General features: G+C 31.0%; 1 protein-coding gene across 1 annotated transcript; it reads right to left on the reverse strand.

Annotated features, from left to right (window-relative positions):
• Nucleotides 1–5,527: 5,527 nt before the first annotated feature.
• On the reverse strand, nucleotides 5,528–7,679 carry LOC121113665 (uncharacterized). The gene is made up of 2 exons (XM_040707506.2): nucleotides 6,136–7,679; nucleotides 5,528–6,073 (listed from the first exon to the last, which is right to left on the reverse strand). The coding sequence occupies exons 1-2, from the start codon at nucleotides 7,373–7,375 to the stop codon at nucleotides 5,721–5,723; spliced, it is 1,593 nt and encodes a 530-aa protein (XP_040563440.1). The 5' UTR covers nucleotides 7,376–7,679; the 3' UTR covers nucleotides 5,528–5,720.
• Between the last annotated feature and the right edge of the window lie 6,278 nt (nucleotides 7,680–13,957).

A 13,957-nucleotide genomic window follows, 5' to 3' on the forward strand; every position in this document is an offset into this window, starting at 1 on the left:
TGGCTGATTAATAAGAAGGGGTTGTATAAATACTTTTGAAATTATATTAAAGTAAATTAATTAGTATTTCTAGCTTTTCATTTTTTATATATATAGAATGACTATATTTCTAAATATATTTGAAACCAGTTAACAAATATCAGGATTATTTTTAATATAAAAACGTTATGGTATGATCATAGACATGCCATTTAATAAGCTTTGTTAAATAAAATTGTTAATTAAAAAATTGGTGGCAGAAAGTCATTCTGATTGGTTTGTAATTTAATGTTAAATTGAGAATTAACAAAGAGTTGTAAAAATAATGTATTTTGTTGTCAGCTGTGGATTCCTTCGTCTCCCTTGATATATCATGGCTATTTCATAATTTATTTTGTAACGAATTAATCAGTTATACTATACTATATATACTTTGTTTACAAACGGAAACGGAAATCCAATATATTGTTGATCCCTATTCGTATTTATAAAGTTATTGGCCGTTGTATTATTTCTATGAAGAAGCATGGCTATCATATATACATTCATATATGTATATATATAGCCTACCTTTTAATAAATATTACTTAGCAATATTTTAATACACTAGCAAAGGGATAACCGGCGTTGCTCAGGTCAAGGGGGGAGCAGAAAATCATATTAACAGTGGGCAATGTTATTTCTTCTAAATTTTTTGACCCCTTCGGGGCGTGCAAGTATTATAATATAGCCCTGTATAGTTTATATGTATTAATATCAATTTAAAGAAAATTGTGTCCTAATAACAAACTAACATGTATGCATGAAAAAAGTTGTATTGATAAGAAGAACATTTTATATTTTTGTCGAAAATATCGGTAAATCCAAATTTACTAATACAAAAATGCTAAAAAAATTGTTTTTTACTCATTTAAAAAAAAAACTTTGTTAATAGCATTTATTAGCATTGAACAGAGGAACACAAATTTTTGAAAAGAATCGTAGTCAAATGTCAAATGAATAATGTCGTCAAAAAAAAACCTCCATAACTGGTTCATTTTTGATAATATTGTAAAAAATATGTTGTTTATAAATTAAAAATTAATACATCATATGAATATTAAGGTTGACAAAATTGTATGTCCAAAATACATCGTTTTGTGGCGTTTCTTCTTAAAAATAGAAAATTGACATTGTTTGACAAAAAGGGGAAAACAGAAATGAAAGGAAAAATTATTCAAATAATGAAGGATGTTTTAGTAAAACAACCATTTTTACGTATTAAATTTATACGCAAAGGAATTTCCAGGTAAATTTTTACAAACTTTTATTTATGAACAAATGCTATATTTAATTGACTTTTTTAATTTTTTTTACACCTAAAAAAATGAGAGTCCAATTTTCACCGATTTCTTATTTTACCATATGACATAGAAAGCCTTGCTATGCTGCCTTATCGACTTGAATGGACTTCTGATGATTGCTGTCTCCACGTACTCCCTGATCTCAATTTTCCAGCGTTTTGAAGGCTCTGACCTGAAGCCACCATTATTTTAGTCTTATAAACAAGACTCCAGAAGTACCTTCCGACCTTCATGATAACCTCGACATATTTGGGCGCGGAGCAAATCTTACACCTTCTGCCTTTTTGCTTCTGTGCTGACAACAGCTGATTTTTGAAAGTTTATTTTTTCATTGTTTATTAACTTTAGTAGCTCTACTTATATTTATTCAACCCAGTTTTTTTTTTTTTGAAATATTCACCCTAAGGTAATCCAGATCGTTTTAATTTCGTGTCTACAATTTCACCTTGCAGATTTTATACTGAATTACAACTACCAAGTTTCACTAACGGTGTTGATATTATAATTCAGTAAATTTTTATTTTAAAAAAGTATAACAATATACTAGAGAAAAGATACATTTTTTATCTGTAAGATATGCGGGAAAAAAATAATTCTCATTTTTATCTCTAAATTTTCCCTTCGATTGAGTTTATACCTGATTAGGATGCTGTTATTTAAGTTAAAAACAATTTAAGAAACATCACAAAATTTACAAGTTTTAATTATTAATTAATGGAAGACTAAAAATTATATAAAACTATAATTTGAACTCAGAAAACTAAAGTTAATATTTTGGAGCTCTACAATGGCTAAACATTAATTCAATTGCATATTTTGAAGAATTAGACATTTTAAATAATATTGTATTATAAATTCAATAAGAGTAGCTTAAATGTATTGACGTAAAACACTTTAATTGATAAGCATTACGTCAATTATAAACTTTATCAGAGATTAAATAAGAAATAATATTGTCTCATAACTGGTGTAACTAATATTTAAGAAAACATGGAATAAAATCTAAGTATTTTCCAGAGAATAGCATCGGTGGCAAGACGGATAGACATTAGGCAGTGATGAAAATGGGTTATATTTTGGAGCTGGCTGATTGGTTTTTTTTTTTTGGATAAATTTTATTTTGCAGATGTCATTATTATTTAATCACTTAGTTGTGAATAAGTGAATACCTTCAAGTGTTAGTAATATGTTTGCAATACAATTTCCCGGCAATTTTTAAAGTCATCCAATCTTCTAAGAAATGGATCGAGAAGATTGGTTTAATAGTTTAGGGCCTTTTAAGATATGGTTGAATACCCTCCGCCCTCGGATTGGCCTAGGGGTATTCTGGGATTGCTAAAAACCATCGCCAATGCATCCAAAAAATCCCTCTAATAACAAAAAATAGATCATAGCCTTAAGGTTGTACGAGGTACTTGTGCGAGGTTTTTAAGGATTCAGGGTACCCCCAAGAGCTTTGCTTAACCTGAGGGCTGGGAGCTATTTTTTTTGTATATGATTAATGGATGTATTGGCGGTATTTTTTAAGGATCCAGGGTAGCCTCTAGTACCCCGCGCAACCCGAGGGGTTGTAACTATTTTTTGATATTAGAAGGGAGTCCTTGGGTGTATGTGATGTATTGGCGTTTTTTTTTTAAATCCCCCACTACCCCTGAAACACTTGTCAACCTGAGGGCGGAGAGCACTCAATCATGTTTTTAGCGGCCCTAAGCTATTTATCCCCCTCCTCTTCCTATATTGCAATAATATTACTCACACTTGAAGGTAATTCCTTGGGGAAATAAAGGAGCAATTATATTAAGATATTTGTCATAGATATAAGATATATACGGGCAATTTTCTCCAGGGCAATCTTCCACGGGTAATTTTCTCTATGGTAGTTGTCTGCGCAGAGTGAAAATTCTATCCTAAATAGATTCAATTATACTCCAAAGCTGATTGAACAAAAATGTGTGCTTATATGAGAAGGAGTGTAACCTTAAGGATTTGTTCCAGAGTTATAGTTGTAAGTCCTTTTTGGACTCAGAATAGAATTGGGGATCGACATCGGAGTAATCCCAGCAAATATCATTGTTACTATCCTTTTTCCTTCCTCTCTTGTCATAGCTGATTGAAGCTGATCTAATGAAACGTCATGATCATTACTCTTTCTCTCCTCCAAAACATTCTCAAAATTGTCAGGGTTACCATATTGATTTTCGGTTTCTGTAGTAAAAAACATGTTCATTCTACACTGTATTTTCATCATTATGGATACGATAAACCCGGGTTGGGAACCTAAGGGACATACCTCTCATGTTTTGAAGTGAACCCCTTAGAGAGTGTGTAATCAGGGCTGTTACCATGAAAGGATTGAAGTAATACACATTTTCTACCTAAAAATGCTATAAAATATAAATAAAAGCCAAAAATATAAATAAATTTTATTTACATAATTAAATAACCCCTACTCAGAAACCCTGGAATGGAAGATCAATGATCATTACCTAAGACATTTGCTGCCTGTATTTCAAGTAAAATCATCGAATCCTTGAATTTATTGGATTAAAACTTGAAAATTCAAACATACATCCTTAGATAGGTTGTTTTTTAATTATAGGAATACAACTTCATGAAAAAATAAATACCTGATAGTGTAATTGCTATTATTTGAGATAATTATAAAAACACTAGATTTTGTATTCTAATATTGTATCTGGGACACTCAAATTGAGCATCTTCCTTAAACATTGGATCTTTGTAATGTTATAACTAAGAGATAGATCAGATAAAGTGGATGACATTATCGCGTATTAACTTTGGTCGGCTGTTCCATGCAGAAATAGATGGGCACTTGGTTTTTATCTTTCTGATCCATGATTGATTGGAGTCTATTATACCATATGGGGAAGGAATGATAAATAAGGCAGATATACTTTTGATCAAGCTTTCATGGAGAGCAAGGCTTGAGTGTCAGAAGCTGTTCTGGCCCCGTTATTATTAGATCCAAGAGATCAATTCTTTTTACACCCTTGTTATATTTGAAACACTATACCATAAATTGTCAGGTTTACTTACTTATTTTAAACTCTTTTCTATCTGAATGTCATAGAATATGGAATATCTTTGAAATGAAATATAAATGTAAGAAATTAATGGAAACAATTAAAAATTGATTCAGAGCTACACATCAAGGATCATAAAAACATTTCCTACTGCAATTTAATATGCACATACTAAAATATTTGTCCTTTCCTAGAAGGCATAGTTTTAAATTCAACAACACTCTTGACTCCTGCTAAACTATTGAGTAATGCAGCGCTGTAGTAAGTAATTTATACTTTTATTTTTTAAATAATATTAAGTAAAGGACATCAAACGACATATAAACATAAATTAATTAATAAATGTTGCTTGTATACGGAAAAACTTATACTTATGTACTTGTAAATTAATTAATCTATCGTTTGTATTAAATTTAGGAGAACCAATTTTCATGGCTTAATCAATATTTAGCAGGATATTTTCATAGTAATTAACCTTAACTATCTAATTTTACAGGGAGATAATTGAAATATTTAGGCAATAGAATTTGTAGAATATTAGACAATACACATTATTGTGTTTTTGTGTATTTTTAAGAAAAACAATCGTATTTTGTTTTAATCTCAAATATATACAGGAGAGGTGAAAATAATATTCGATCCCTTGTCGACATTGTAAGATCGCCCACTGACAAAGATTTTCCGTAGGATTGAACTTCGGAGACTGGATACACCACTCCATGACCTTAATATACTTCTTCTTGAGCAATGCCTTTTCTGCGTTGGCCGTATGTTTTGGGCCCTTGTCGTTCTGGAAGACGCATTAAACTTCACATTTTCAGTCCCATACCCTGAGAGAAAAGGATGTTGTTGCCCAATATTACCATGTTCATTGGAGTAAGGTCCATTCTCCCTTCAATGCGGCGAAGTCGTTACTTCGCTTAAGAGAAACACCCAAAAGACCACTTTTATGCTTGATAATAAAAAAAAGATTTAAAGCAGTTAGGAGTGATAACAGATGATACTTTCAAACTCTAGTTGTAGGGACTAGACAATAGAAATAAACATTCAATTATCTTTCTTTTCTTTTTTTCAACACTGCATATATAGAGAGAGAATAAACATAATTGTCGTAACGAGGACTTTTAATAATGAAGTTCTGGGATTAACAAACAGAATGAATCATTTGTATCGTCATCGCACTTGATGACTGTTTATTTTTGTATTATGATTCGAAACATATAACATAAATATCATTAAATGTATGTCGGTAAATAATATATTAAATAAGAGCATATAAAATTTTAAAGAAGATATCACAAATAGAGATTCATATTTAGGAAAAATGCACAAATAATATTGTAGAATATTGTCATTAAACGTTGAGGTTTTCTTTTTTACTTGCGCCATGTTTACATACTTTTTTCCCTCGGAATACGACCTCGTGGATGGCATAAAACTCCACAAATGAGTACAAAAGTAACACCAGGGGTGATAGTATCCAGTGAACGACGTTTCGGATGATTGAAATCCGCTCATGGACTCGGGGTTTTGTTGTTTTCAGAATTAGGGCATCAATGACAAAGACAACGAAGAAAACTATATATTGTAATCCTCCAAAGCCATACATAATGTACTGAACATATTCAGGGAGAGGTCCAGGAAATACAAAAGCCAGAGATAAACTCAAAGATACGTTGTAAAGAGCGGATCCACAAAGAATGATTCCTAGAATATTTAGAAAATATTAAATAACTTGCAACTAGTCAAAGAATGATTCGCAAACATACCATAATAAATGAAAAATGTGATTCCCCAAGTGATGGCTGTGAAAAAAGGAATATTTCTTGATTTAATGACAAAGTAGTGAAAGACTTCAGATGCACCAATGGTCCACCTCCTTGCTTGCCTTGCCCATTCTTCGATTTCATCCTCAATAGTTCTACCAGAGGTAGGTCCACTGATGACAGGCACTGGAACAAACACTGTTTTGATTGTTTTCTTGGTAACTCCCATCCATCGAATGAGAGCAATAATATCGTCCATTTGATATCCAGGATGAACGTAGTCTCCAGCAATGCAAAGTGATGCACTAAATGAAAATATAGACATTGTGTTTATATTGAATGGGATCATAGCACCCATCATTAAATATGACCGAATGATCCCAGTCACACGAGTGATAACAGATGATGCGTCCAAATTCCAGTTGTAGAGAAGAGGCGATTGAAATACAGATTCTGTTGGGTTTTTCTCTTTCACAAACTTGTAAGAAAGTGCTTCAATATATTTTGGATGAAAGTTGGAGTCTGCATCACAATTTGTAATTATGACATTTTTTGCATCAAATGTTGATCCTTGAAGCTCTTGAAGATGAGAAACGGCCGTCCGAATGGCACAGTTTGAATTCGAACATTTTCCTGGAATTTCTCCTTCAACACCATATGGATGAACCGAAGAAATTAGATCCTGGAATATATTCCCAAATTTCTCTGCGATTTGAATTTGTTTACCAAGACGATCTGGAGTTTTTTCCTCAAAACCAACCACCATAATGACATTTTTTGCCATTGTCTGAGATGCCACGGATTGAATGGTCTTGGAAATTAATTCTATCGGTTCCTTGTAACAAGATAATATAACAAGGTGAGTCAACTTTGGAAGCATTTTCTTAACGTCTTCATCCTGAGTGAAATCATAGTTTCTATACCCAAAGACAACAAACAGAGCTCTCAAAGCCAAAAGTGAGACTATCAAAAAGAAAATTGAGAAGGCCCCTTGAAGTCCAAGAAGTACATACAGAACAATTGAAAGGTTCAACTTTGGAACAAAGGGTAACCAAAATGGAATGGTAATAAGGATCCAAATGCAAATGTTAAAAACTAAATTCCATCGAAGTCGTTGTGATCCTTTGGATTTGACTTCCTTGGGATCTCCTATAAATACTTTATCTATAATTTTAACTTTCTCGTGAGATTGGATCACTGAATGAGTATTGGGATACTTTTGTTGATATATAGTACAACTCATGTTGTCCCTTTGTGGTACTTCTCTCTTGATTTGTAAGAGTGGACTGAAATTAATTCAAAAATACAGAGTAATTTATACTAAAACGTATCGGGAATTTCCACATGAATACTCACTTGTGAAAATTCTCAATTGGATGAAAAAAACAAAAAAAACAAGGAAGAATAATATTGTGGATCACGCAACCACATGACGTATTTGAATTTCCCAATATCCATAAATGATAACCCAAAAATAAAACATTGAGTACACGCCTATATTAAAGTAAAATGATATAGATTCGTTGTTCATTTATTGTCTGTATGTCCATCAGTGTAAATCGTACGCTATCATATGAAACATCCTATTACGTAAAAAATTAAAGTTAACACCTTTATTTACATATATTTTTGATTCATTCATGATAACATTTGTGATAAAATTATTGAAGGGTCCAATTTGAAATATAACCACAATATTTTTAAAAGGACTAGGAAATTCCTTTTGCCTTTAGGTTAATAAAATTGTTTTGACTGAACTTTGCATTTAAGATGAAATGGGAAAAAGGAATGACGTAGTCGTCAACATGAATATAAGGTACAACCTGTAAAAAAATCCCTTTTTTCTGCTAATAAAATCCCAGAATAAATATTTTCGTCAAACGAAAATAAATAAACTCTCCTTTCCTATTATGAACTTTTCATTGAAATTGATTTTTAACAACTGAATAAGTATAAAAATGTATCTTTATTTGATCTTATGATTCTTAAAGGATGTGGGAGCATTGCCCATTTCTTATTTGATAAAACTATTTTGAAGAGCAAGGTATAAATAAAACCTACATGCTTGACAACCAACTATGAAAATTAATTTATAATTCAACAAAAATTTAATTAGGAATCAGTGTTCATTCCAACATTTAGTCTATGACTAAGTAGACGAAATGTATTTGTCAGCAAATGTTTTAGCACAAAAATTACGAAACCATTTTTTTTAAACAAAATTAAGTGTGACAAAGACGTAAAAGTGGGGGGAAAAAAAAAGGAAATGTGAAAAAATAATATGAATTTAACAGTTTAAGGAATCCTGTAATTTCAAGAGTTAAGACTATATTCATACATAAAGAGAAGAAAATATGTATTTGATCCCTTGCTGATTTTTTCAGTTTGCGGACTGACAAAGATGGTTCATAAGTCCGGAGGCTGGAATTGCCACACCATGACCTTTATGAACTTCTTTGTGAGCAACTCCTTTCTTGGGCATATGTTTTGGGTCATTGTCGTGCTGGAAGACCGATCTAAAACCCTTTTTCAGGGCCCTGCCTTGAAGAAAAAAGGTTATTGCCTGAAATGCAGTGAAGACGTTCTTTTTTTCTTAGTAAAGAAACAACCCCATAACATTATATTTCCAGCCCAATCTTGATAGTAGGGATGGTGCTCCTGGGGCTATACTCAGCCTTTTTCTTGCTCCAAACACTTTTTTTATTCTCATAACTTATCTGACTGTTAAAAACCTACTTTTAAAAGTACGGTCCACTCTTTTCTTTGTGATTGGACAAACTTACAAAATCGGCAGGAGATCAAATAATTATTTTGTCCATTGTATATATAAGTTGACAAGTAAGTCTACAGTGAAAAAATACCAATTGGAATGTTCATTATGAGATCCTTTATCGGATATGAAATTTTGTAACAAAACAATGTCAATATTGCCAAATATTTGATTTGGCGCTTCTTCCTTTGACAATAACAGTTTGTTATCCCTAATCGAACACATTAAAAATATATTACTCTCACATTGGGTAAAAACCTCAAGCATAAAAGCGTGTTTTTGCAGTTTTTCAAAATGACACATCATAATTAGTATCAAAATTCATAATTTTATGTAGGTAATGGAAACTTAATGGATAACTAAGACTTATTAAAAATAATCTGGATATGCTGCAATTGAAAAGTTTGATGTTGCTGCAACCTTGGATCTGAAAATCAGATATTTTTTTTTACTTTTGACGTAACGAGTTCATTACAAAATCGATCAATGTCAACCATCATTTATGAAACAAAATAGATGTCTTGAATATTGCGTGTTGTTGAATAAGATTTTTTTTTATACAGCTTCCCCCCATAAGAGAAGAAACAACAACATATATTCAAATGATTTACATAAAATAACACTTTCTTCAAGATAAAAAAAATCATGTTTATGGCTCATTCAATGGTGGCCTACATTTTGATCTTCTGGAGGATGAAATTATCTCGGGCAAGAAGATTTTCTCTGTGAATCAAGTTCTTCATCACGTAAATGACAGAGTAACAGCAACATCAGCATTAATTTAGCCGTTCATTTCTCGGCTTCTTGTTTGTTAGTTCTCTAAATATATATTTCCCCCAGATCAAGGCTAAGCCATGTTGCGAAACGATGATCATATTATTAATTTCTTATATATGTTGTATGATACAGTAATACTTTCTGGTCGAATAAGAGGGCGCTAAGGGTATCATGAATTACTCTATTATCCAACTACGCAGTGTAAATTCTGAGAAGGAAATAAAAATGGTATACACCAAAAAAAAAAACAAAAAAGGATAAAATAGCGTCATCGATAGTACCTAAAAAAGGAACATTTCGCAAGGGATTTATTTTTATTTTTTTAAATATATTTATGTTTCTAACAAGAAATAAATAGATTAATGAAGAATAATATTAAAGTATATCTTTTTTGTAGGATGTATCTTTCTAGAAAAACCTAAGTTACTAAAGTACCAATATAATTAGAGTAAACCCTGTATTATGCGGTCAGGTAAGTGTAACTGAAGAAGCAACCGCTTAGTGCAGGTAATCTTTTAAACCAGGATTCATATTATATCGCAATTCTACATTTAAAACTGGATATGACCGCTAAAAATTGGTGACACACTTAAAAAGGTGGTTGTTTGACCAGTGAAAAAATATAGCATGATTAAAAATAACTTTGTTTCGTGCTTTTCTAAAACAACTAATTATGCAATAATTAAACTAATATAGTTTCTATATTGCTGAATCCTTAATTGATCCTTGAAATATTAATAAAGATATTGCTTCATCATAATTGAAAGACATTTACCTTTTTTCAAATATTATGAGAGTAATGAGCCTTTTATTTGTCATGTTAGGGCTTTACATAATCATTTTGGGCCCTTCATTTCAGCTAGTAATTTCAGTACATTTACATAGGAACCTTAAAGTTAACTATCTTAATACAGGTATGTTTTTATTTGATATTAGAGGACATATTGGGAAATAAGTAGTACATTGCCTCCATGACTCAGAGCACTAGTCAACAAAATTTTCTTCTATACTTAAGATAGAGTTGGTTCGTATCATTTCCATGGATCAATATGGTGGTGAGAACGAAAATATTATTAGCTTTCATATTCGAAAAAAAAAACCCGTTTACCACACGAAATTTTGAATTTTGGGGGCAACAGAGTGAAATATTAGTACTGTCAAAAAAGCTCGATAGTACTCATAAAAATATGTTTTTTAGGGACAAATGTTGAATATTACTTTTTTTAATATGTCTTATTAATTAAAAGTTTTTTTTATTTTACAACAAATAATGATTTTTACCGTGGTTGTTAAAATGATAAATTTATTTGACTTTCAATGAAAGGGTCCATTTTTTGTGATTTTATTTTTGTAAATGTTATGGTAGCCGATTCCGAAAAAGATTCTACAATCTACAAACATGTTTGTACAAGCTATATTTTTGTTTTTGATTATGTAAATATTTCAATGCTAAAAATTACACTAAATCATGTACGGATAAATATTGTCAACAAATATGTTTAAAAAAAGGACTATGTAGGTCACAAAAGTAAAAATTTCTCGAGGTAATAGTCCAAAGGCAAAACTAAATTGTAGCCAGTATAATTTTAAATGCATTTAATTAGTATTGAGAATGACCTTTCTCTTAAAGAATTCTTAGCAATTTATTTCGATGAAACTTTCTAAATTCTATATGTGTGTTGTTGTTTATTTGTTGTTTTTTTTGCCAACTGACTGCAACTTATTCAGTGTTAGTTGGATGGGAGTAATGCACTTTGTTTTGACATACTAATTGCGGAAAGACTCATTTTACGATAAATATTGAGTAACGTATAAAATACGATATAAAAATTATGCATTGATGTCTAAAAATATAATAACGACCAAAGTAAAGTGTTCCATATCGCCCAAATAAAAAAAATGAACAGATACTCGTCATTAGACGTGATTACTATAAGTATTCGTTATACCAAAATTGTACTTACACTTATAAGTACCAAAAAAAATCCCAAGTGTTACTCTTTGTCACTTAGATCTTCTCCTCTCAAGAGGGAAATGATAATGATGACAGTTTGTTTTTAAAAAAATAACGTTGATGTTGCCAAAAATACCAACAATAAAAACTCCCATGCTAAAAAGTGCTTAGGATTTACAACTCTAGTTAACTGATTAAAAATCAATATCTTTTTTGTGAAAAAAATTGTCCCTAACTGATGATGAGATTTACAGCTATTTTAGGCATAAAATTTCCTTTGCTGAAATATATAGCATTAGAATCGAGTGCCTTCATTCCTGTGAAGGAAGGAAAAATTATACATTCATTTATGTATTTAGGATCACTTGATTTTTGTAAATCTGTGCTCTCGTCAGGCTGCATTGAGCATAAAACTTATGTTAATATATTATTTTTAGATATTTATCCCCTTATTAACGCTTACAAATAACACGAGGAAGTAAATTTATCTCATAGTTACATTACAGCCATTAGATATTTCTTAATTTTTAGAGTCACGAGAAAAAAAAATTAAAAGTTAGCTAAGTTTTTTTTTTTTTTTTTTGTTAAGAATTAAATTCTAACAAAATGTAAAAAAGGACTTCAAAACTATATTTTAATAAATTCATCATGATAAGGAAAAGAGAACGTATTGCTGGATTGAGTTTGAAATTTCATTTTTGAGTTCTCCAAAATTAAATAATACGTAAAAAAAGTAAAGGCAATGAAATCTGAAAAACTTGTTCCTCCTACAATAATGGTTCTCTCGATTTTTTTTACAATATTCAAAGTGAAAACTATATAATAATGAAAGACTTGAAATTAGATCTAAGAAATGGAACTGGACTTAATGAAAATATTCAAGGACTATAACTTGAACTTGCACCATAAATAATTTTCCCCACTTCTGGTAATATGTAGTTTTGGTTTTTATAGATGGGTAAAATAACCTTATTCACTACGCACGTGGATAAAAGTTATTGCATAAAGAAATTCCCTTAATACAATCATTTCTTCGTAAGAAACTATTTGTAAATAGGTTTTTCAAATGTAATATTTAATGTTATTTCCGTTAATCTGATGTTTGGATTTTCCATTAAAGAATGTCTACCGGTCTAAAACTTCAAAAAATTATTCAAGAAAGAAGAATAGAAGGGAAAACCAATGAAGAAATTTTAATCTTCTTAAAAAATTGCAGAATGAAATCTTGCAATGTGATACAGGTAATGTTGTGTGAGTCCTTATTTATTCAGTCTAGTCCATTTCAGTCTTAGAACCGGTTCTTAAGACTGTAGATCCTTCAGACTGTCAGTACTAAAACTGATTTAAAAACCTAGAAATAAATTTTGAGTGAGGTCATCAAGGACCAAACTTTATAAGCTTCAAGAAAACATATGCAGGACTGAACTGGACAAGACTTCATTCTTAAATTAGGAACGACACAATGTAAGAATACAACACAAAAAAATATAATCCTGTGAACGCCTTCAGGAAAAAATTGTCATTTGCAATTATACTGTACATACATGTAGTGATTAATCTACTGATTTGTTCAATTTATAGATGAGAATGACTCATCTAATCTTAGATAGTTTTGTTATCTAGAGAAAACACGTTGAACATCGATAGTGGCCGTTGAAGCTTCCATTATAAAAAAGTATTTGGAAATTAAGAGGGGTATTTTTTCAAGTGGCAATGGTGTTTTAATCCCCCTTAAGGGTCCAAAATTAGACAGTGCAATCATTTGACCTAGACTATAGGCAAAATAGGGTTATTCTACACAAATACTGTTTGTCTGGGATGCAATTGGGAAATTAGGAGAGTTATTTTATTTTATCAAGTATTTAAAATATAGATTGACTTGTAAATGAGTGAGTTTTTTGTATTGCCGTAGTTATATGTATATGGCAGCACTGGGTTACGATTGGAAGAATACGTAAAAGTATTGTTTACTCTTGCATTATTGAGAAAAATTAATTGGTGTCATCATTATCTCCATCTGTTCATACGAAGATATAAAAATATAGTTCTAAAAATAAATAAATAAGTAACAGACCACTTTTATTAAAACATGATGACATTCTGCCTGAACAAAAAAGAAGGCACGTTGTGTAATCGAAGGTGCTCTCATAGTATAATTGCAGGCTATTTATCGCAGAAGGTAATTTACCGGAGTGCAGTCCTCCATGTATAAGTAGAAGTGATGAAAATGGTGTTTATTTTGGGTATGTTAAAAAAAAAAGACACCAAAAATCAACATAGCAACCCTGACAATTTGAAGAGTGTTTTCCAGGAGAGCAGCTTAC

The sequence above is a fragment of the Lepeophtheirus salmonis genome, chromosome 2, assembly GCF_016086655.4.
Source record: "Lepeophtheirus salmonis chromosome 2, UVic_Lsal_1.4, whole genome shotgun sequence".
NCBI classification, from domain to species: domain Eukaryota; kingdom Metazoa; phylum Arthropoda; class Copepoda; order Siphonostomatoida; family Caligidae; genus Lepeophtheirus; species Lepeophtheirus salmonis.